The sequence below is a fragment of the Peromyscus californicus genome, unplaced genomic scaffold (assembly GCF_007827085.1).
Source record: "Peromyscus californicus insignis strain IS unplaced genomic scaffold, ASM782708v3 Scaffold_13__1_contigs__length_99412109, whole genome shotgun sequence".
NCBI classification, from domain to species: Eukaryota; Metazoa; Chordata; class Mammalia; order Rodentia; family Cricetidae; genus Peromyscus; species Peromyscus californicus.
This window is the reverse complement of record NW_026294424.1, coordinates 88620518-88644748: the sequence shown is the minus strand read 5'-3', so window position 1 is coordinate 88644748 and position 24231 is coordinate 88620518. Positions and strand designations below refer to the sequence as shown.

At 41.8% G+C, this 24231-nt stretch overlaps 1 protein-coding gene across 1 annotated transcript in view; it reads right to left on the bottom strand.

Annotated features, from left to right (window-relative positions):
- The window catches only part of Cfap299 (cilia and flagella associated protein 299), a 498813-nt gene extending 484247 nt beyond the window's left edge, over nucleotides 1–14566 (bottom strand). Inside the window, exon 1 of the mRNA XM_052735435.1 lies at nucleotides 14389–14566. Coding sequence (XP_052591395.1) covers nucleotides 14389–14499 — 111 coding nt within the window. The 5' untranslated portion in view covers nucleotides 14500–14566. The remainder of the gene's footprint in view (nucleotides 1–14388) is intronic.
- Nucleotides 14567–24231: the final 9665 nt, after the last annotated feature.

The window sequence follows — 24231 nt, the reverse complement described above, 5'->3', positions numbered from 1 at the left end:
CAAAAAACAAAAAAAACAAAAAAACAAAAAAACAAAAAAAACAAAAAAAAAAAAAAAAAAACAAAAACAAAACAAAGCCGGGCGGTGGTGGCGCACGCCTTTAATCCCAGCACTCGGGAGGCAGAGCCAGGCGGATCTCTGTGAGTTCGAGGCCAGCCTGGACTACCAAGTGAGTTCCAGGAAAGGCGCAAAGCTACACAGAGAAACCCTGTCTCGAAAAACCAAAAAAAACAAACAAAAAAAAAAAACAAAAAAAAAAAAACAAAAAAAAAAATAAAATCTGAACATTCTGCCTCCAAGATATGCTTTGGAACCACCTCCGTGTCCCACCCATAGAGAAACAAAGAACAATTTTCAGCAAAGAGGGTGGGCTATATCTGTCATACCTAGGTTCGTAAATAATACACAGCCTAGCTTCAAAGTTTTCTTCATTGGCCCTGTATAGACAAAAAGACAAACCACAACTATGCATTCCACACAGCAGCCGCTCCCACAGTACAGATGAGCTACTCCCCCATCCCAAGCGTCCTTCCCACAACACTGTTACCACTTAACCCAGACATCAGTACAGCCTGAACTACAAAGATGCTCTGCTACTTAATCTGACATAACGGTGATGCCCTGGTTGCAGAGCTTACTCAATGGTTTCCTCACACGGCAAAGCCAAGCCAACTGCTCCACCTGACCTTAGAGCAAGGCACCAATCATCCCAGCTTTATGGAGAGCCCAAACCCAAGTTCTACCTGCCAGAGTTATTACCAGCTGGCTCACTCAAAATCACAGGCTGGAGAGTAAAAAACATGTAAGCCCTAAAACACACAGAATGTCATTAATAAAATATTTTTGGGAAAACTTTATGTATCAGTAACTACCTTGGATGTAAATGGACTAAGTTATCAAATAAAAATGAATAGAATAGAAAGAATGATTGGATGGATGAAGAAGTAAAATCTAATTATATGCTGCCCACAAGATATCCATCTCACTTTTAAAGTAACTGGAAGTGAAGGAATGGAAAAGACATCCCGTGCAAATAGAAACCACAAGAAACCAGAAGTAGCTATATTTATATCAGAGAAAATATACTTTTAATTAAAAAACTGGAAAATGAGAGTTGGCTATAAAGCTTATTGGTAGCGTTTTCCTAGCAGGTACGAGGCCATAGCTGGGAATGAAACCATGGTTATAATAAAGTGGTCATTTTATCATGTAATGTAACAATTCAACAAGCATATATATATGCTATACAAAACAAATATTAAAGACTCTGAAATGACAGATAAATTGCAGTACATTGAACATAGCATTCCAATACCCCACTTTTCAACAATGGGTGAAATGGGTGAATCATTCAGAGAGAAAATTAATAATGAAACACCGGAGTTGAATTATACTTGAGTCTAACTTATAAAAGGCTTACATATAATATTCTATTAATCAATGTTTGGTGACTTACACTTGGGAGGCTTGAAGCAGGAGGATTTCCATCAGGTGGACCTCACAGTCAAGTTAATAATGCAACCTGAGGTCACTTAAGAGTCAGCCTGCTATCAGGCTTTGTACTCTGCCTGCTTATTGAACTTGCTTTTAAATGATTAATGCAGCCACCATTATTGTGAGATTGTGTCTCCTAGTAATAGCGGGAGCTACACCCATAAAGTCTAAACAATATGACTGCTCATACATGAACTCAACAAGGATGATACCAATGAACAAGCCAAACTGGATGGGAAAGGGCCCAGAAGGCCTCAATCCTACAGAAAGAACTTGAGGAAAGCTGGTAAAGAGAAAGTTTGCCCTCCCCAGGGGAGAGCACACCAAATGGATGTCCTAATGGTACCTAATGGTCAGCCCTAAAAACATGCATACAGGTAGCATTATAGGGTTATGATCCTAAATGAACAGGTTATACTTAGGATATATGCTTGCAATAACAATTAATGAAAAAAAAGGCCATGAATTTGAAGCTGAGTGGGGAGGATTTAGAGGGAAGAAAGGGAAGGGGGTAATGCTGTCATTGAATTATAATTTCAAAAATAAAATTTTAAAATGTTTTTCTTCCTTAACATATATGATACACCAAAGTAGATGTAGTAAACAATAATATCTTCTACATTTCAAAGTTGCTAGGATAATAAATTTGATATGTTGTAACCACAAAAATTCAAAAGTTTGGGATGATAAATGTTAATTAGTTTTATTTAATATCCCACATAGATCATAACTTCACTTTTATATCACAAGACATAATTTTTCAATATAAAATGAAAGATAAAGCTTTCAAATGTGGAGTTCAATGAATTACTAAAAGATAAAACCCTTTGTAACCACTCACACCAAGAATAAAATTTTAGTATGTATCTCTCAGCAGTACCTCAGTGTTCCCCCTCATTTATAGTCACTGGTTATTCTTTTTAAAATTCATCCTTTGACATTTTTATTCACTATATTCATATCATATTCTTTCCTGTCCCTGAAATCCTCCCACATCCTTCTCCTCTACCTGCCCAAATTCATGTTCTTTTCCTATCTTTTTTTTTAAAAAAGGGGGATCCATTAACAACAACAAAAAAAAATGGTGTCCAAATTGTGTTGGTCGTCTATTCCTAGGGCCTGGCCTGGTGTGTAGTTACCTAATCCTTTATCTATTTCCTCATTTTTTTCTTTTCTTTCTTTCTTTTTTTTTTGAAAGTTAAATGATCAAACTGGCAAGTTATGCTCATAGACATAATAGTGGTACGGATGTTACGGGTGTGACCAGTCACTTTTTGTTTGTATTTAAAATCTACTCCACAGGAAGAAGCACATGCCTACTATTGTAAATGTGGCCAAGAACCTATTTCTTGGGAAATTACATAGGCCCTTGGAGTGAAACAATTATTATTATCTTTCTAAACTGACACAGTATCAAGTTAGCTTCTAAACACTCAGCTCTGGCACCCATAGATTTGTACAGCTCTCGGACCTCAACAGAGAAGCTTCTTTTGAGCGGACAGTGATTAATGCCGAAACTCACAACTGCTCAAAGGGCAGAGTGAATGTGCCTGTGTAGTGCACAGTCATGAGACCTCTGAGTCACACCTCCTATCCCCAAGGCTCAGTGAAAACTTCAGAAGAGAGTACGGTAATAGCCTAACACCCAGAAGTCAGACAGGACCATGGTAAACAGTGTCTTCTGCACATCATAAAACTGGTGCACTCAGGAACCCACAGCAGTTGGTTGCCTGCATTAAGACTTGCATAAAATCAAGCCAGTCAAAATCCCAGTGTTTAGGAGGAATGAGCTCATGAGCCCTCACTCCTACTGAGGAGCTATTGACAGTCAATGGCTGCTAGGGGAGGAAGAGTCAGTTTTCTCTAAGGGTTTGGCCACTGGTAGATCCACTATACTTCAGCAGGGGGCCCATACTTTTGAGTATGGAGGCAGCACAAATCTGACTCAGTAAGTAAGTTCAAAAAAGGAGACATGAAGTTGGCAAGGGTGTGGGACTTAGGCGAAGAAGAGGTAAATATGATCAAAATACATTGTACCCACCATGAAATTCTCAAAGAATTAATAAGATATATTAAAAACATAAACCACATAAATAACTGGAAGAGGGTTTCCTTGCTTGTGCTTTTTCTTAAAAGAAGTTATTGGTTATATTTATCCACTCCTGAGTTCCTTCTTACCTTATTTTTCTTGGGGAGGAGGAGGGTCTCACCATGTTGCTCTGACTGCCCCAAGGTTTTCTCTGAGGCTCAGGATGACCCGGTCTCCCAAGAGCCACCATGCCCATCTGGTTTTAGTTTTCAAAAACTATGTACATATGTATGTACATGTACATTCCTAAAACAACCTGCTGAGTCCACATAATGTTACTTGTATGTAGGCTTTCAGGGCTGGCCTTTTGGCACTGGACAACCAACTGATACACTCTTCCCTGGGGAGGACCACCTCTCCTGCTCCCAGCTTTACTCGGTTGTCTCTAGTTCTGGGTGCACAGTTGAGGCCTTGTGGTTTTTCCCCTGCCCAGTTTGGCATGGCCATTGGTGTCATCCTTGCTGAGCTCACACTTGGGTGGTCAACTTTTAAAAGGTGTAGCTTCTGATATTACTAGGAGACACAATCTCACAGTGGTCTCTGTCTGTTGCAAAAGGCAGTTTCCTTGATGAGTGAAGATGACACTTATCTGTGGGAATAAGGACAAATGCTTATGGATGGTTGGTGAGGATTGTGCTGGTTCATTGGTGGTTGTAGACTCCACCCCCCCCCCCCCCGCCACTGCCCAGTAACCGTGACTTTACTATCCCTGAGGATTTAGCTAGGTTTCCTATACCAGGCATGGTCTCCCTCTTGTTGAGTGGGTCTTAGGTCCAATTAGAGAGCTGCTGGTTACCACCAAGGTGTGCGTGCCCCTGCTGCACATGTAGGGTTATCCTGCCATGCTGGTCCTTGGTGTGGGTCACAGGTGTCACAGTGGGTAGAGCTGCTCTGGAAGTGTATACGGTGCCTTCTACACCACAGAGTCTAATCCTCACGCTCCCTTACTTTCACCTAAGCCCATCTTTCAAGTTTTGTCTTTCCTGTCCCTGTTCAGCTGAGTCATTTGTTCCATTCCAACAGCATCTTCATGGTGTGGAACTGTCTAAAAGGTAGGTACAGAAGGTAGTTTCAAGAGGTCTCAGGCTCTTGATGAAGACCCAGAGTCCCTGGTCCTTCCTGGCAGCCCCTTTCAGCCTTTCCAGCCAATCTTCAGTGCTATGTGACCCCACCAATCTGCAGAACCTCTCTAACAGGGAACCAAATCTGCCATACCAGGGACATTCAGGAGGGGGACCTTCATCCTCTTTTCTGGCCTCCATTCTGATCTCTCTAAACTTACTGTAGGGGAAGGGGGCTAAGGAAGAACACCCTGCCCCTGACTTGACCCCAGGACCAGGGATTGAAATCCCACCAATCGCTGAGCTTGCCCCGGAGTCAAGCTGCAGAATCCCACCAATCCCTGAGCACAAAAATCCCACCAACCTCCGAGCTTTCCCCAGAATTAGATCACAAAAATTCACCAATCCCAAGCCACCCTAAAAAGCTCAGTCCCCCAAGAAATCCTATAGAAGCTCTATATTCTATTCATTTTGGTGCTACTTCTCACCCTAGAGGCAGCCACCCTCCTGGATTCTTCCTTCCCAATAAATCTCTTGAGTGAGGTTTGTTGTGCCGTGTGACACTTTTGCTGGAGCTGAGCCCGACTGTAACAACTTTCACCAGAGCAGAGTGGAGCGGAGCAGAACTGTAACACTCTCACTATGGAGAAGCCTTCCCCCAGTGGAGCAGAGTTGTTATACTTGCTTTGGGGAATCTTTCCCTGGAGCAGGGCTGTAAGCTGCTACACTTACAGTGACTTTGTGGTATTCCTTAGCTCCCAACTGCCAGAGTACCTTTCCATCTGAGCTACAATGCTTATATTTGATGTCTTGACTCGGAGAGGCTTTCCTGGTACCTGTGCACCCCATCATGGTCTGAGCTGCACTGGGACCCTATCCCCCATCTCCAGCCCACCTGCAACACACTCATCTTCTGGCTCATCAATCACTCAGCACCCCATTCACCAGTGGCAATTACGTAAGTTTCTTCTTTGCTTGTGTAAAGGTTCCCCTGAGTCCGATGAAGTGACCTGACCTTTGAGTGTCTGGCCCCACTGTGGTACTCTTAGAGACAGAAGTACCCCCAGCCATGGTCTTTAAGGCTACAGCTGGCCCTCTTCACTGACCCCTCCCAACACTCTTGGAGCTGCCATCCTGCCATTTCCTTAGGTCCAACTGGGTTATTGTGCCCTTCCTGCCCTCTTCTCCCATCTTCCCTCTGGAGCTGCTTATAATCCCACAGCTCCTCTAGGCCCTTGTGCTTTTGTGACCCCATTCCCATCCCTTTTCCTATGGATGAGATCCTCCGATTAGAGCTCCCGTTCTGGCCTCTATGAAAGCCCTGGTACCAGGCACCAAGTCTCTCTTCTGGCCTAACCAGGCTAAGCCCCTAACCCCTGCTGAATGTGGTGATGACCCACTGAATGGCTTGGTTTTCATTCGGTCCTCCCTGAGTCCCGGGGATGCCCACAACTACAGACTGCAGTGACATTTTCCTTCTCTTATCCATGGGAGTGGTGTCTCCCATACCCTCTCATTCCTCCTTGGGATGCCTCTTAGGAAACCTCCAGCCTCTACACCTGGCATTCAACCTGAAGGGACATAAACTTAATTCACTTTTGCAATCAAATTTGGCCTCACTGCCCCTTATGGCTACCTAATGACACCCTAGGTCCTAATATTCCTCAGGATCTTTATAAATACTGTGAGCGACTGGGGAAATGGAAAGAGATTCCCCATTCTCTACATTCAAGCTTTCTCTTTTCTCCACTCCAAACCCAGTTTCTTTGTTGTTGTTGTTTTGTTTTTGTTTTTGGTCTGGTCTTCCCTCCCCCGCACACACACACACACACACACACACACACACACACACACACACACACATACACACACACTGTGTACATCACCTGTCTTTTAAGTTATCATTTATGGCTCTAATCTTTCTGCAAAGTGGGAGCTGGAAGCCAGGCCTACTGGGGGGAAAAGCACAGGAGTAGGCCAGCTGCAGGCCACACACACCTGGCGCATACCCCTCCCTGGCCGGTGTGTCTCTCAGCTCCTTCCAGCAGTGTCCTCTGTCTGTGCCTAGGGCTCGAAGATTTCCTGTCTCTAAGCTTTCTTTGTTCCCAGCTTACTGCATTCAGTTTTACAGGAATTCGGGTGTCTTTTAGGTATGAGTGGTATTAGATTGTTGCTTTATGCTGTCCCACTTCAATTGAAAGCTGGTTCTGGAGTTGGGGTAGGGCTCCGCCTCCTCTAGACCCAAGCATGCTTGTTTAAAAGGTTTTCTCTAAAATCTCTGTCCCACATCAGGTGAACTGCCTGCCTTATGACAGAGAAAGGAGAGCAAAAATAAAACACAAAGGCGTGGACTATTCCCAGTGTGGACTGCTGCCACTCATCTATGTTTTGGGCTTTGTCCTAACTCTCTAAAACTGAGGTATAAATATTACCTCAAGATCTGTAAGCATATTGGGCAAGGTTACAAATCTGAAAAATCTGTAAGACTGTACATCTATCTCCTCAATAGTTAAAATCTATACTTAGGTAATCTTAAAGGAACCATGTGGTATGATGAATTTTGAGATAAACCAACCAAGGAGGAAACAGCTCCTCTAAGCTATGAAGCCCAAACCAGATGATTCTTTCACTATTTTTGATCACACTAGCAAGCCTCCCCCTTATCAGCCTCAACCCACAGTCTCTTCTCTTCCTCTCCTGCCTCTCTGGTTTTCCTTTCTCCCTCCTCAGGGATAGGTTGCCTACTCAGTCAGGGCTGAGTATGTGGCCTTAAAGCAGAATACTCGACTATCACATATAAGGCCTTGTTCTATGAGAATCAATTGGGTATCCAATATATTATCCAATCCTATAACCTCACCTTCCATGATGTTTATGTGATTCTCACCAACAATCTTCTCCCAGAGGAACATAGGAGTCTGGGACCAGGCGAGGGACCATGCAGATAAAATCCACCAAACTGATGACACCTACCCAATTAGGGCTAAGACAGTCACTGATGAAGACCCTAAATGGCATTACAATACCCCAGGGACATCCAAGCTAGGAATAGATTTTTAACTTGGACAGTCTCTGCAAGGACATCCTTATGGTGGTAAATTATGAAAAAGTCTAAGGGGTCATCCAGGAAAAGTATGAAATCCCATCTCCCCATCTCAATTCCTACACAGCCTTCCAAAAGCCCTATCTGGATCCTGATACCCCAGATGGGAGGCAACTCCTTATGACCTACTTCTTCTCACAAAGTTTCTCTGCTTTAGGGCCAAACTTAAATGTCTAGGGAGGGCCTCTGTCTCCATAGGCAGAAGTCTTAACTGTTGCCTTCAAGGTGTACCGTGGGAGAGAGGAAAAAGCCCCAAAACAAAAATATCTGATGATGGCTAAGGCCTTTCAGCCCGACAAAGCAAAAGCCCAGGCTCCCTGGTCTCCTAAAGCCTGAGAACCTCTGTGTCCTTGTTTTAAATGCAGTCAGGAGGATCGCTGGGCCCAGGCCTGTCCAAACCCTTGTAAACCACCCAGACCATGTCCAAGGTGCCATCAAGAAGGCACTGGAGTGCTGGTTGTCCCCATGTCCCTCACAGCATGAGGACATCAAGCCCAGATCGCCCTTCAACCAACATTCTTGGTCTGGCCATGAACAACTTATCAGGGGCCCCTGCTCCCTTGGTTTGACCACTGCCATCTCTGACAGGGAGCCTCAGGTAGTCATCACAGTATCGGGGCCATCCATCTCCTGCCTTCAGGACACCAGGCCCACTTCTCCAATTTCTGATGGAGTTCTGGGGGTCCACCCCTCCTTCTCATTCCTCTGTCATTGGAGTAGGGAGACAGCCTTACCAGGCTCACCAAACTCCAGCACTTAGCTGGGACACAAAGTCCCACCCCTGAGAAGCTATTTTCAGTTGATACCTGCTCAGAAAACTCATTTTCTCTAAAAAAAAAAGTACCACTGGGTATATCAACTACAATCCAGGGCAAGCCTCAAACCCAAGATTATTCAGCCAGCACAAAATGGACTGCATGCTTTTTGTATGCTATTTATTCAGTTTTGTTCGGGCAATTTTTGGTTTTTTTTGTTTGTTTAGTTTGTTTTGATTTTCATTTTTGGTTTTGCTCTGTTTCTTGTTTTCTTAGAGAGAAATAGAGAGAAAATAAGCATGCAATTGAAATGGGGAGGCTCTGAGAGGAGTTGGAGGAAGGGGAGGAATATGATCAATGTACATTGATGTATTAAAAATTGAAATTTTTAAAAGGAGGTCCCAGATTCCATACTGTTCCAACTGTTTCACTCCTCACCAGAGATGCTTTGTACTCAAGTGTCTACTAATAGAATGCCCAAACCCCTTCTGGTTTTGTGTGCTTTTTTTTTTTCTAACTTAACTATTGCTTGTAAGTAGTACTTACAAGTACTTAACTAGTACTTCAGATGAATATCCATTTCCATCTGACAGTTTTCTCAGCCTGTGGTCCATTCGATGCTCCACTGTTTTGCTCTACCTTTCTCCTGCATGGATGCTGATACTTTCTAGGATGTACTTGTTTGATGGATGCTCCATCTACTCTTAATCATAGCATTTATTGGACTTAGTTTCCTGTACTTCATATAAACATTTTTCAGGGGCTTTAAGCTTTATTTTATAGCTGCTTTTAGCTTCTGGACCACCTTATTCTCTTCCTCTCCTACTGTTCCCTCTCACTGAGGTTTGTGGGTGCTACTTCTGTGCCCAAGCCACAAGTAATCGGTAATTGTCTACATTTCTCATGAGTTCCATTTTCTTCTCATTCTACACACTCTCTTTGGGAATTCTTTCCACGTCTCCTCTTGCCTCTGTATAACACCAGTAGCTTTTGCAGTAAATATAACTAAGAACTGGATGACATATGATGTAAACACATAGAATGTGGATTTTGTAAACTGTTTTGAGACACTAAGAAGGAGACCAGACTCAAGTATTTGACTTTTATCATAATGATAAGATTTCAGACATGTTGAGACTAAGATATTCTTGGCTGTTTCTTCTCTGGTCAGAATTTATATCCATGAGGTAACTTGACTATTTCTACATGGAGGAAGCACTATGCTACAAAAAATAACTCCATTAACGTGAAGAACAACCATGTATGCCAGATATTTCCAGTGAATAAAAGAAACAATATTTTCATATAATAAATAATAGAAAAACTACTTTGACTAGTTGTTATTAGTAGTTGGCTTATTTTACAGTCATGGTAAACTGTTATTGGATTTTCCCTACAGTTTCATCTATAATTCTACAGTTGATCCGGAACTGTTTTTTGTTTTTGTTTACTTGGTTGGGATTTGTTTCGTGTGTGTGTGTGTGTGTGTGTGTGTGTGTGTGTGTGTGTGTGTGTGTGTTGCTTTTCCAGTACTGGGAATTAAACACAGTGCTTCAAGCATGACAGCATGCATGAGATTCATTATCCAGGGAAATCTTTAAATAATCTTAACATCTCTTCATCTCTTACCCAAGGAAAGCAATTCAATTGGAACTTTTATTTTTTCAGTAGTCACAGACAGCCACTGAAAGGAAGGGCTGTGTTTAGTCAAAGGGACAGATGATCAGAAAAGCATCTTGAAAACCATAACGTAGCAATCTTGCTGAAGCTTTCCAGTGATTTGTACACTCACTTGCTGAAGTGATTAGTTTAATTAGATGATACTAATTTACAGAATCAATATTGTTAATTCGCTTAGCAAAGATAATTTTATTTGCTGCTACTGAAATAACGTTGTTTTCATGTTTTCTCATTTTCCAGTAAACACAAGAGAAGGACAGATGATGGAGAACTCCCGCTTCCATCTTCGCAAACCACGCTCTTCATCTTCCGGCTCATAAGGTAATTAAGATGGTGCCGTCATTTCTCTCCCTACCTCCCTCGCTCCCTAAACAAGCTTCTTGTAAAATGTATGGTGATTATTATATGCATACATTATTTGCACGCTCAATGTGTATTTGGAATGTTAAATGGTGACACAGGAATTAGGCTTGTACGGCAGCAAGCTACTGGGCAAACGCAAAAGGGATGACTGGAAATAGCAACAGCACTCACGACGATATAGACAGACTTCACAGAAACCAGCAAAGAACGGGGACCCATCCCAGTGCAGCAGCAGGCGGAAACCATGATGAACACCTTGGCACACACCAGGAGAGGGGAGGAAGAAACTCCTACAACAGCACCTGCTGCCAGAGCCTCCACAGAGGGCTGCAACTCACACGAGAGAGGATGGTCAAACCCAAGGAGTGCGGCCACCTCGGAACCACAGCCAGCAGGAGGTGGCAGGGGATACATCCTCCCACCACTGTCTTCCAACCCTCTGATCTCTTGCTGGTGTATCCTGCTGGCTGAAACCAGCACAAACCCGTGGGACATAATAAATACCCACCAAGGTGAGCCTCGGGGAACACAGATACAGGATAACATGAAATATTGCTAGACATCTTCATGGAAACTAGCTTTACAGTAGAACATCTTTCACGTAATGCAGCAGAGAGTACACACCTGAAGGACCGAATACTTGGGAATCGTTTTTGGAGTGCCCTAGATGACCCTGTGCACAGGGCGGTGGGTGCGTGGCAGCAAGTCTAGAACTATCAGGGCAGTGTGGAGCACAGAAGACTCCAGTGAAAGACATTGATTAAGAAAGGAGTTGCTGGAGTGGAAATAACTTATAATTTGACAGACATAATCTGAAGATTTTGAGTCTAGCTAATTTTTACTGTGTGATGTTTTTAATGTGCAAGATCTTTAAGTTTTAATTTTAAAAAAAAAGAATCTTAACTATTACCTAATCCAGCCCCTTCATTTTTTCCAATGAAGAAATGGGATTTCAAATTGATTTAAAACACAGTGTTACAGAACTGAGTCTTGGAATTCACAGTTCTTCTGACTATAATACTCTATCTTTAATTTACCGTTTAAAATTTGCCCTATTCAAATAAGCTCAAGAGACCACTACACAGTACTATAACTATAGTTAATAACAATATATTCTTAAAAGTGCTAAGAAGTAGATTTTAAATGTTTTCACACTAAGGAGTATAACTGTGTGAGGTAGAACATGCTAATTGTCTCTATTTTAGTTATTCTACAGTGTGTATATTTCTTTGTGATAACATTGTACAAGATAATTGTACAAGATATTTCAATGTGATAACGTTGTACAAGATATGTGTAATTGTGTCCATTTTAAAAAACTTAAATTAAAATTTTTCCACATTGGAACTTAAGTCAGTTTCCTATGACAAAAAGAAAAGTGGTTGAGCGGAGCAGTGGCGGCGGCGGCGGCGGCGGCGGCGCACGCCTTTAATCCCAGCACTCTGGAGGCAGAGCCAGGCGGATCTCTGTGAGTTTGAGGCCAGCCTGGGATACAAGGTGAGTTCCAGGACTGTTACGCAGAGAAACCCTGCCTTGAAAAACAAAAATTTTAAAAATAAACTGTGGTGGTATTGTGTTCCCCAAAATATTGTGTGCCTTAATAAACTTATCTGGGGTCAGAGAACAGAAAAGCCACAAGATACTTAGGCTAGAAAATGTTAGCACACGCCTTTAATCCTAGCATTCCAGAGACAGAAATCTGGATCTCTGTGAGTTCAAGGCCGCATTGGAAACAGCCAGGCATGGTGACTCACGCCTTTAATCCCAGAAAGCTGCCTTAAATCTCAGGGAGTGGTGGTAGAAAGCAGAAAGGTTTATAAGGCGTGAGGACCAGAAACTAGCAGCATTTGGCTGGTTAAGCTTTCAGGCTTTGGAGAAACACAGTTCAGCTGAGAGCCATTGGGATGAGAACACAGAAGCTTCCAGTCTGAGGAAACAGGACCAGCTGAGGAATTGGCAAGGTGAGATAGCTGTGGCTTGTTCTGGTACTCTGACCTTCCAGCATTTACCCCAATAACTGGCCTCGGGTTTGATCTTATTAATAAGTACTGTTAAGATTCATGCTACAATAAACTAAAGCAAAGCAAAGTGAGCAAGCAAGAAAGGGAGTTACTTTAAACAGCATGGGTATTTTGCTTGTGGTACTGCTGATGGAGTTCTGAGGATTCTACTTTCTATGTGACTTAAATGGGCCATAACCTTGCAGCTACATTTGATAACTTAAGTGTCTACGGCCAACAATCCTTTAAAAGTTGTCATTAGGGACAATGATATTGGCTCAACAAGTAAATGCACGAACCCCACACCTGGTGTCATGAGTTTGATCCCTGAGACTACACGATGGAAGGAGATAACCAGCTGCCACAATACACAGTTGCCTTAGTACCTTTACTCAACTCCATCTTATTTTTTCATGAGAGTTCAAAAGATCTAAATAGTTACAAATTTAAGAGCACCTGCCATTCTCTCAACAATGTTACCATTCTCTGTTTTGGAGATTTCTAAAATTCTGACTGTTGGAACATTACAACATAGCAATTTCTTACCTCTAATCAACATTAACATTTTTAGTTTCTTACCTGAAAATCTGTGTCTTAAAAAGTATATATATTGAAATCTGACTAATACTATTAGCCCTAAGCTTGGCAATGTTCCACCCAGGCTACAAGGACTACTTTATTTATTAAGATACTTATTACCCACATTTTGGGTTTTGTTTTTCTGTTTGTTTGTTGTTGTTTTTGTGTGTGTGTGTGTGTGTGTGAGAGAGAGAGAGAGAGAGAGAGAGAGAGAGAGGGAGAGAGAGAGAGATTCTTTTCAACATTCAAAGACTTATATGTAAACACAGGAAAGCAGCATTATTGTTTTCCTTCATTTCAATGTCTTAAATGCAAGGAATAATTAAAATAACTTCTGTGACTTTAAAAATTTGTCTAATAGGCATGGAAAAGACTCCGTGGGAAAAGGTACCCGCTGCCCAGCCCAATGACCTGTGTTCGATTCCAGGACCCATAGAATGCAAGTTCAGAACCGACCCCAAGTTGTCCTCTGACTTTTTATGCATGTGTGTGTACACATAAATGTAATTGTAAAAGTTATCTGTGTAACAAACTTGATAACTTGGTTTGTTGTTGTTCTTGTTTTTAGAAATCATGTTTTGTTAGAAATACCACTCACACTTGCTTTCACAGATAATTTCAAAAACAACAAATTCTGTCCAGCTAAGATTATTTTCATACAGTGGCACACAATATATTTTGAAGGCAAAACATTTTTCAAACAAGTAGTCAAGTAGTCCTCCAAGTAAGTAAAAGTAAAGTAAGTAAGTAAAAGTCCAAGTAAGTAAAACGCTAATCCAATTTTGGGAATTAAAAAAAAAATGGTCCATATACTAAATTGTTATGTGACTGCCTTGCACAGGAGAGATGGAGTTGGCTAGGTTCAAATCCTTCCCAGACTACACTGTGGCTGAACCCCGAGAATGGTGCTTGTTCTCTTTGCCCTGAAAGGGAGGTGACATCTTACCCCCTCACCCCAGTCCCCTCCCCCGGCTTCCGGTCTCAGGCTTGCAGAACCCACTCACTGCGGTTTTCCCGCTGCTCTGCCTTCAGGTGCACACAGCAACCGGTTCCCACCGGTTTCGCTCTTCCTTCGTTTTACTGTTTTACAAGGACCCTGAGTTACACAACTGCCTGTCTGTGCTGCACACCAGGGTTTGCAGGGCCCTGGGACCCCGGGAGCCTAAGGAGGAAGCTTCTGAAAGCCAGGGACCGGCCATCTGCACCGCCACCGCCAGGGGGCGACCGAGCCCCGCCGCGGCCGGCCGGGTGGCCCAGCGCTTACCTCCAGGTAGTACAGGTCCACCGTGGTGATCTGCGAGTCCAGGAAGTCTTCGTAGGTGTTGAACTGAGTGACGATGTTGTCCACGGCCGTCAGCCCCTCGTCCTGATCCATCGCCGCTACACGCCTGCGTCCCTAGCGACCGAAACTGGGGGCGGGGCGTCCCTAGCAACCGAAGCTGGGGGCGGGACCGGTTGTGGGGGGCGGGGAACGCGAGGCTAATCCCGCCCCAGTCGGCTCCCTGGTTGGCTTCAGCTTGACTAACCCCTGGGAACCCGGCCAAGGCGAAGTCAGCGCTGAGATGCAAACTCCCACCCAGGGCTTAAAAAAACCATAGCATCTCTAGGGTGTTCCGTCAAAATGTGCGTGCCCAGTGTTTGCAGCAAGTACCTTGTAAGAAGAATATCACAAAGATCTAGGGGAAATAGTCTTGCTGTCTACAGCAGCAGCAAAATACACACGTGATCTTGTTCAGTCTTACACATTACAACTTAAGGAAAGTTATTGTTAAGTTTGAGTGTAAGAGACAATTTAGAAACTTCCCAAATGAAACAGTCTTAATGACAGGATCTTTAAAGACCTTCTTTGTCCCTAAGGTTCTGCCTTTCATTCCCTTTACTTTTCGATATTTTAAATTCAGTAAGTGAATAATGAAAAAAATCTTGCCTCTTTGAGCCTTCCTTTTCTTTAAAAATGGGGGGAATCCTAATCACGGAACTATGCATGCCATGGGAACACTTGGCATTGTCTTAAATTTCTATTTACTCATTTCTTTAAAATACTATGAGTAGGGGCTGGAGAGATGGCTCAGAGGTTAAGAGCAATGGCTGCTCTTCTAGAGGTCCTGAGTTCAATTCCCAGCAACCACAGGATGGCTCACAACCATCCATAATGAGATCTGGTGCCCTCTTCTGGCATGCAGTCATACATGCAGACAGAACAGTGTACATAATAAATAAATAAATTTTTAAAAAAGAAAATACTATGAGTACAAAATTGATCTTTTTGGGGGCGCCCACCTGAAAGCTATTTCTTATTAGAGCTGACTCGCACAGCTGTTTCTACACTGGAAGCTCAAATGCTTGATGTTCTGCCAGGGGGACTTACAATCCATCCCACCCCTTGTAGAACTCAAATCAGATTGTGCAATAGATCTTCCATTTATTCCGGGGGGGGGGGGGGTAGGGTGGACATCTGTGGACCCAAAGTCAAGCCAGGACTGTACAACACCCCAAATTGTTTAATAAGTGATATCTTTATTAAAATAAACAGCTGCCAGCAATTTTATTGTATAATTATCTAGGAAGCTTTAGAAATTAAACTCCAAGAATGGAGACAAAATCCATGTCACCTAAAACGTTCTCTCTGGTAGGAAAGAGAGGTCTCTGTACTGTCTGTCAGGTCCAAATGAAACTCAGGACAATGGCTAACTGCCATGACTGTTAGCATACCAAAGTGCATGCTGGCCTCCAGATTTTCACAGCATCTCAAGTACCAAGTACCAGTTACAGAGTCTATGAGGGCATCCTGGCTCAGCTCTTCTCACCCTGCCCTCCACCCTAAGTGTCTCCAACTTATGGGCTTCCCTTCCCACAGCTGCTCAGTCCTATATAAGCCTGCAGTTTAGGCCATGTGCTCTCTTGACTCTCTCTTGGTGCCCTCCCCCACCTTTCTCTCTGTCTCCTCTCTCTTGCCCCTCTCTCTCGGTCCTCCTCCCTGACTCCCCCACCTTCAGCACTATCATGGCCCGGCTCACTCATGGCCATGTTTAGTGTACTATTTTCACTCCCTAATATGGACTCTTCCAGATGCCTCTGACTGTACGTTCCTTCATAGCTGCAGTAAAAACCTTCCCCTCAACTGCTTTATACATCTGGTGCTGAAACCCCTGCTAAGTTCTGAGTCCTTCCTGAAGGAGACATTATTCTGGGTGTGTTGAGCACAAGAGAAAGCTTAGAAAAGTTTCTGCCACTTGTGTACACAGTGTGAAACTTGCTTTAGTGTGATAATTAAGGTGACTTTACCACATGTCAGCCCCTAAATACCATACAGTCATTATTTCATTTCATCACAACAAGCTCACTAGAAAAATAGAATTGGTGTTATACTCAATGTGGAGACAGAATTTCAATGACTTGACCAAAGTTTCAGATGCAAAAAAACGAACATCACAAAAATAACAACAATCCTTTTCTCACACACAGGGGATGCGGAGGTAAAGAGGGGCTGTAAAGAGCTGTATAAAATTAAATACAAACGTGTGTTTATTAGAAAGAAAAACTTGTGCTAAGGAGCATAGGTTGAAACGAATCCTAGAGGCCATAGGAGCAGCTTCCAAAGTGTGGGGGCAAGAAACACAGGCACTGTGTGGGATGGGGGGACAGTTGGGCAGGAGTGAGGGACACCGGAAAGACTCCTGAAAGGCCGAAGCTGCGTAGAGAGAAAGGAGCTGAATCGAAATTGAAAGCTGCATTAAAGAATTTGCAAAGGAGAGCAACCATGTCCTTGAACAAGAGAAGCTGTGGCGACAATGGCTTCGGGTATGGAGCTCACGTGACTGCATGTTGCTCACGTCCCAGGGGCACTTGGATGTATTTGCATGGATTGCCCCTGTTTTTGACATCCCCCCACACCAAGGTTTTATCGTTTCCTGGAAAAAAAATAGAACACTTAAGGAATGTTTGAGTCTATGGCACGGTGGCACTCTGATAGCAGGAACCATTTTTGCCTTCACTGTTCTAGTGTGATCCACTGCAGTTGTATAGTTTTAGGGATACTTCATCAAACTGACCGTGCGCTTGACAGCTCTTCGGCGAGATGATCCCTAAAGCGTGTAAATTTAAACAGTCATCAAGATGTTTCCAATCAATGAGTTCAATACTGTCCGTTCTAAACACTGTTTTTCAACGAAGCAGTGTCTCCATGAACAGTAAAAGAAATTTGTAAATTTATCGTGTTCTACACAGAAAGGCTTAAATTACTGTGAGCCTACCAACATAGTCTTCTAAATTTTCAGTTTGAGTTCAGAACCACTTTAGACCTGTGCCTGAGAAACCCCATGAAAGAGGGGCCACCATGAAATGAACAAGATTAAGCAAGTCTCTTTCCTATGGTAAGGACTTTGTTATGACGAAAATACACTTTATTTTGGAAATCAGAAATTCCTTCAAGTCTGGGACTTTTAAATATTGAATCATGGAATTTAGCACCAATCCCAGAAATTCTATTCTCTGCTAAAAAGACAAGCAAGGATTATATATATTCACAACAATCGCCAAGATGTGAGAGAGAAGAAACATATGGAAGTGTAAGAAAATCCATGCCCTATTTAGCTTAGTTACTGAGTAAAGAAAGGCATTTTATGAAGTCAAGGTCATAGGAAAAACCAAGCATAAACATTGCTTTGAAACAAACAGGCTTTTTTCTATACTCACTATAGAGAGATAAAGCCACTTCAAATTAAAGTCTATCTTTTTCTACCTCCAGATACTTAGTAATATTCTATGCTAGCTGGGAAAGTAAATAGAAAATATAGTTTGGTATGTTGACATGATAGGAAGGGGTGCTGTGCTAATTATGTTAATAAATGCTAAACACTCTGAGTAAGAACTTGAGGTCCCATTATGATGGACTTAATACATTACCATATTGTAGGAAAGAAAAACATATGCTCACTCTAATAAGATAAGCGATTTGTGTCTGATGTTGCCCAACTGCTTATTAAGTGCCTGTGATTGCAGGTGAGGGCTGTTGCTTAATCATGAGCAAGGACAGCTTTTTTGCACTTTGTAATAATGATGACACAGAATGTGTTTAAGCTATTTCTTTTGATGAGGTCACTGGACTTCCACACTCTGCACACTGAAGTGCATGTTCCACTGCTTCTCGGTCACAGAGACATAGTTCTTCATGTCATACTTCCTTCCATGCTTCTTCAATAACTGACAATGTGAAAGAGTCCAGAAGGAAAATAATATAAAATGGATTTGTTTCCAGGTTTGAGATTGACCAATATCAGCCAGCAGCTGATAAAGAATAAAAATCCACCATCCGATGTGCTATGTGATGAGTCTCCCACTCTTAGGATCCCTTAGTTGACTATGGTTCTTTGTGTAGGGAATGGAGTTCAATAACGTTTCTCTCTTCCATGTTAGCGTTGTTTATTGGTAATGTCTTTGTCCAGGGCTTACTTGGGCAGCCATGTTTTTTGAGGTATTATGAGTGAAGCCTCCCTGTCATGTCTAGGAGTCACAATCTCACAGAAGATTTCCTGGTCCTCTGACTCTTAGACTCTTTCTATCCCCTCTCCCAAATGTTCCTTGAGCCTCAGGTGCAGGGGTTGCATTGTAGACGCATTCATTGAGACCGGGCACCCCGTAATCAGTGTTCTCTGCATTTTGACCAGTTCCGGATTTCTCTAACAGTCTCTTGCAAAGAGAACTTTCTGTGGGGAAGTTAGGAGTGACACTCATCAGTGGGTATGCTGCTAAGTATTTAGAATGCAGTGAGGAACTGTGCTGGTTTAGTAAGCGGCACTAGCGGCTTCTCCTCTAAGGTCCATGACGTCACTAGCCCTGGTGAGTTGGCTAGGCTTCCAGTGCCAAGCATGATTTCCCTCCTTTGAGCAGGCCCTACATCCAATTAGATCACTATTGGTTACCACCAAAAACCAATTACACCTTTAAGGATATCTTGCCTGTGGACCTTTGTTGTGGTTCATAGGTATCACATCTGGTAAAACCACTGGTTGCTGCCCTCCCTTGGCAGCTTACACAGCACCATCCAGGACTATAAAAGTTAGATTCGGGGCTGGAGAGATGGCTCAGTAGTTAAGAGCACTGAATTGTCTTCCAGAGGACCCAGGTTTGATTCTCAGCGTCCACATGGAAGTTCACAACATGCCTTCTTCTGGCCTCTGTGGTCACCAGACATGCAAGTGGTGCACAAATATACATGCCGGCAAAACACTCATATATGGTGATATTTTATTTGTATTAAAATGTTATTTGTATGTTAATAAATAAAGTTGCCCGGGGGTCAGAGCTATTAGCAAGCCATAGGAAAGCAGGGCAGTGGTAGCGTACGCTTGTAATTCCAGCACTTAGTAGGCAGAGCTGGGTAAGTCTCTGTGTGTTCAGGGATACAGCCATTATTGGATACACATGCCTTTAATCTTAATACCAATCATGGAAAACCTGGAGGCCTATACAGACAGGCTGTGAGGAGGCGGTCATGTGGTTGGGTTTACAACCAATGAGAAGGCAGGACAGGAACTCTATATAAAGACTTTAACACAGGGGTAGCTCTGGTTCGGAGAGGTAGGACCACTGCAGGAGGAAGGGTAAGGTTTTGGCTCTTGGCTCTGACCTCTTGGCTTTCTTCTTTGCATTGGTTCTGTGTTTATTGTTTGATGGGAAGGTTGGATACATCTACATTTGGCGCCCAACGTGACAAGAATTCATTAAAAACCGATTGGCTTGGCTTGGCGGCAGGTCCGGTTTCCAGCCTGGGCGGCCCGGCTGCCTAGCTTGGGCCCAGGCCTGACTGACCCGCAGCTGGAACTGCTACAAACAACTCAGACCTGCCCCGCTGAACAGGGCCCCTGCCTGTAAAGCCAAGGCTTGACTCGGCTCAAGCGGCTACACTTTCTCTCTCTCTCTCTCTCTCTCTCTCTCTCTCTCTCTCTCTCTCTCTCTCTCTCTCTCGCTGGATTCACACCTCGAACACCAGGTGGCTGTGAAATTCCCTGGGATTCTACTGTTCTACCCAGACTTGGTAAGTCAATTAACATATCTATTTAAAAGAGAATTTTTTCTACATTAAAAAAAAAATGGGCTTTATGTGTACATTGGAAGAAAATTGGGCTTTGTTTGAAATTTTAGGCACTCTGACAATGGAACAACTATATGAAAAGATTAATATTGATCGAATTATTCAGTTTATTACTTTTCTTATCCTCATTTTACTATTTAAAAAGATCGTCAACTTAAGTGCCAGGATAACAGTCTTAGAAAAACTTGTTAAACCGGTAAAAATGAATTATAGAGAAATTCAAATTCAGACAGAAGAAATAAATAGTGAAGTTGTTTCAAAATTGGATCGTAAGGTTACAGAAAGAAAGCCAGTTTTCACACAATCACCCTTAATTTATCCAGTAGCCGTACAGCAGCTACCTGATGAAGAGAATGAACAAAATACTTGGGTTCCAGTTGAAATGTTAGACTTACGAAGATTTAAGGAGGCAATAGCATCTTATGGCATGCACTCCCCATATGTAAAGCAAATGTTAAACACCTGGTCAACTTGTAATAGGATTATACCAAAGGACTGGCGGGAATTGGCACAGGCTGTTCTTGAACCCGGACAAAATCTCCAGTGGAAAATGTGGTTCAGTAATGAGGCTAAAAATATAGAAAGACAATGGAGGGATAGCGGAATACAAGTCTGCCAGGATCAGCTTATTGGCGAAGGCCAATATGCTTCAGTACAAACACAATGTTCATATGATGTCCAAACCCTACTTCTATGTAAAACGGCAGCTTTGAATGCATGGGACAGAGTTGAAGAACCAGGAAAAAAAACTGAGTCATTTACAAAGGTTATACAGGGCCCCAAAGAATCTTTCACAGACTTCTTACAAAGATTGACTTCAGCAGTACAAAAAATGGTCCCGAATTCAGAGGCTAGTCAGATAATAATTGAATCTTTAGCCTTTGAGAATGCAAATGCAGCGTGCAAAAGAATAATTAGGCCGTTAAAGGCAAGATCTGCACCTTTGGAAGATTGGATTAGAGATACAGTTAATGTAGAGGCTTATGACCATGATGATATGTGGGTAGGAAAAGCAATTTCAAAAGGTTTGAGCAATGTTAGATGTTTTGGATGTGGAAAGCAAGGACATTTGAAAAGGGATTGTAAACAGGTCATTCCTAGAAATAATGTTTATTCAAGGAACACTGGCAACAGAATGCCCCTTCCTTCTGGAGTATGCAGAAGGTGTGGTAAGGGAAAACACTGGACCAACGAATGTAGATCAACAAGGGACAGACAGGGTAACCCTCTGCCTCGAGCTTCGGGAAACTCCCAGAGGGGCCTCAGGCAGGCCCCCACAGTAAATCCAGTTCAAACCTTTCCTGCAGTTGTAGAGGAAACCCCTACTCAAAGCAACTAAATAACCAAATGTCTATTGGAATAAATCATGTTAGTCGAGATGATGAAACAGAGAAAATAGGAAATACAGGAAAAAACATAAAGAAAATTTTTTGGCAAACTTCTATTAATGAACAAAGACCAAAACTAACAATAAAAATAAATGGTGTTTTGTTGTCTGGTCTGGTAGACACAGGTGCTGACATTACCATAATTGCACCAGAATTTTGGCATCCAACTTGGCCTCTTCAGGAGGTAAACATTCAACTCTTAGGAATTGGGACATTATCTAGAGTGAAACAAAGTGTAAGATGGCTTGAATGTATAGGTCCAGAAGGACAGAAAGGAAAATTAAAACCATATATGGCTAACATAGCTATGAACCTGTGGGGTCGAGACTTGTTACAACAGTGGAATACTCAGATTAATATCCCTCCAATCTCAGAAACAAATCATAAATTAGTACATGTTTCTGAGACAAATATTAAAAGATATTATTCTAATGAGTGCTCACCAGCCATCCATGTCATACAAGAACAGGGCACAACAACTGATAATCTTCCAAAAACATTAACAGCTCTACCTTTAAAATGGTCAACAGACAAGCCTGTATGGGTTCAGCAATGGCCTTTAACAACAGAGAAACTCCAGGCTTTACAAGAGCTGGTGGAAGAACAGTTAAATGCTCATCATATTGAAGAATCAACCAGCCCTTGGAATTCTCCTGTATTTGTTATAAAAAAAAAATCTGGTAAATGGAGAATGGTAACAGACCTTAGAGCAATTAACAAAGTAATTCAGCCAATGGGCTCTTTACAATCTGGAATTCCTTTACCTACTCTGTTACCAAAAGGCTGGCCTCTCATAGTTATTGATTTAAAAGACTGTTTCTTTTCAATACCCTTACAAGAAAAAGACAGAGAAAGATTTGCTTTCACAGTGCCTACTTATAATAATTCTCAACCGGTTAAAAGATTTCAATGGAGGGTTCTCCCACAGGGAATGTTGAATAGCCCAACTTTGTGCCAATATTTTGTAAAACAGCCATTAGAACTGGTACGTAAAAAATTTCCTAAATCTATAATTTATCATTATATGGATGACATTTTATTAGCTGATTCAAATGCAGATACTTTAGAAAGAATGTTTGAAAAAGTAAAGAAAATTTTGCCTTGCTGGGGATTACAAATTGCTTTAGAAAAGGTACAAAGAGGAGATTCTATTAATTATTTAGGATATAAAATAGAACTTCAAAAAATTAGACCTCAAAAAGTGCAAATTAGGAGAGATCGACTACAGACTCTTAATGACTTTCAAAGATTATTTGGAGACATTTCTCATCTAAGAACTATTGTTGGGGTAAAAAATGATGAACTGAATAATTTGTTTAAAACCTTAGAAGGTGATAAGGACTTAAATAGTCCAAGAGAATTATCACCTGAAGCTGAGAAAGAATTGGCCTTGGTAGAAAAGAAAGTACATGAAGGGCACGTAGATCGTATTGATCCAAAGCTGGATTGCATTTTGGTTATTTTACCTTCTAGGCATTCCCCAACAGGAATATTAATGCAAAGGGAAGATATTATATTGGAATGGATATTTTTACCAAATAAACCAAATAAAAAATTAAAAACTTATGTGGAAAAAATCTCTGACTTGATTTGGAAAGGAAAATTGAGACTTCGTCAATTAGCAGGAATAGACCCAGCAGAAATTGTCGTACCTTTAACTAAGGAGGACATTGAAAAATTATGGATAGAAAATGAAGCTTGGCAAAAAGCTTGTAGTAATTTTTTGGGAGAAATTAACAGCAAATATCCCAAAAGCAATAGAATTGATCTTATAAAGAGAGCTGATTGGATCTTGCCTCAAATTGTGAGGAAAAAACCCATATCTGGAGTTCGTACATTTTATACAGATGCCAACAAACAAGGAAAGGCAGGTTACAAATCAGAAAATTTAAGTAAAGTGGTTCAAAGTCCTTATAATTCAGTTCAAAAATCAGAATTGTATGCTATTCTGTTGGTATTAATGGATTTTTCAGAACCTCTCAATATAGTAACTGACTCTCAGTATGCTGAAAGAGTAGTATTACATATTGAGACTGCAGAATTTATCCACGATGCTTCAGAATTAACTTCATTATTTATTCAATTACAAGATACAATCAGAAAAAGGAGTCATCCTTTATATATAACTCACATCCGATCCCATACTGGTCTGCCAGGCCCTCTAGCACAAGGCAATGATGAGATTGATAAATTATTGATAGGAAATGTGCTGGAGGCCTCAGAATTTCATAAAAAACATCATGTAAATAGTAAAGGTTTAAAAAAGGATTTTTCCATAACCTGGCAACAAGCCAAAGAAATAGTAAAGAAATGTCCTACTTGTTCCTTCTACAATCAAACACCATTACCAGCAGGATGTAACCCAAAGGGTACTCAGAGGAATGAAATCTGGCAGATGGACGTGTTTCACTTTGCAGAATTTGGAAAACTGAAATATGTACACCACACTATCGATACTTATTCAGGATTTCAATGGGCAACTGCTTTGAGTTCTGAAAAAGCTGATTCTGTAATCACTCATTTGCTAGAAGTTATGGCTATTATGGGTATACCTGCACAAATCAAAACTGATAATGCTCCATCATATGTCTCTGTTAAAATGAAACAGTTTTTTGCTTATTATAAT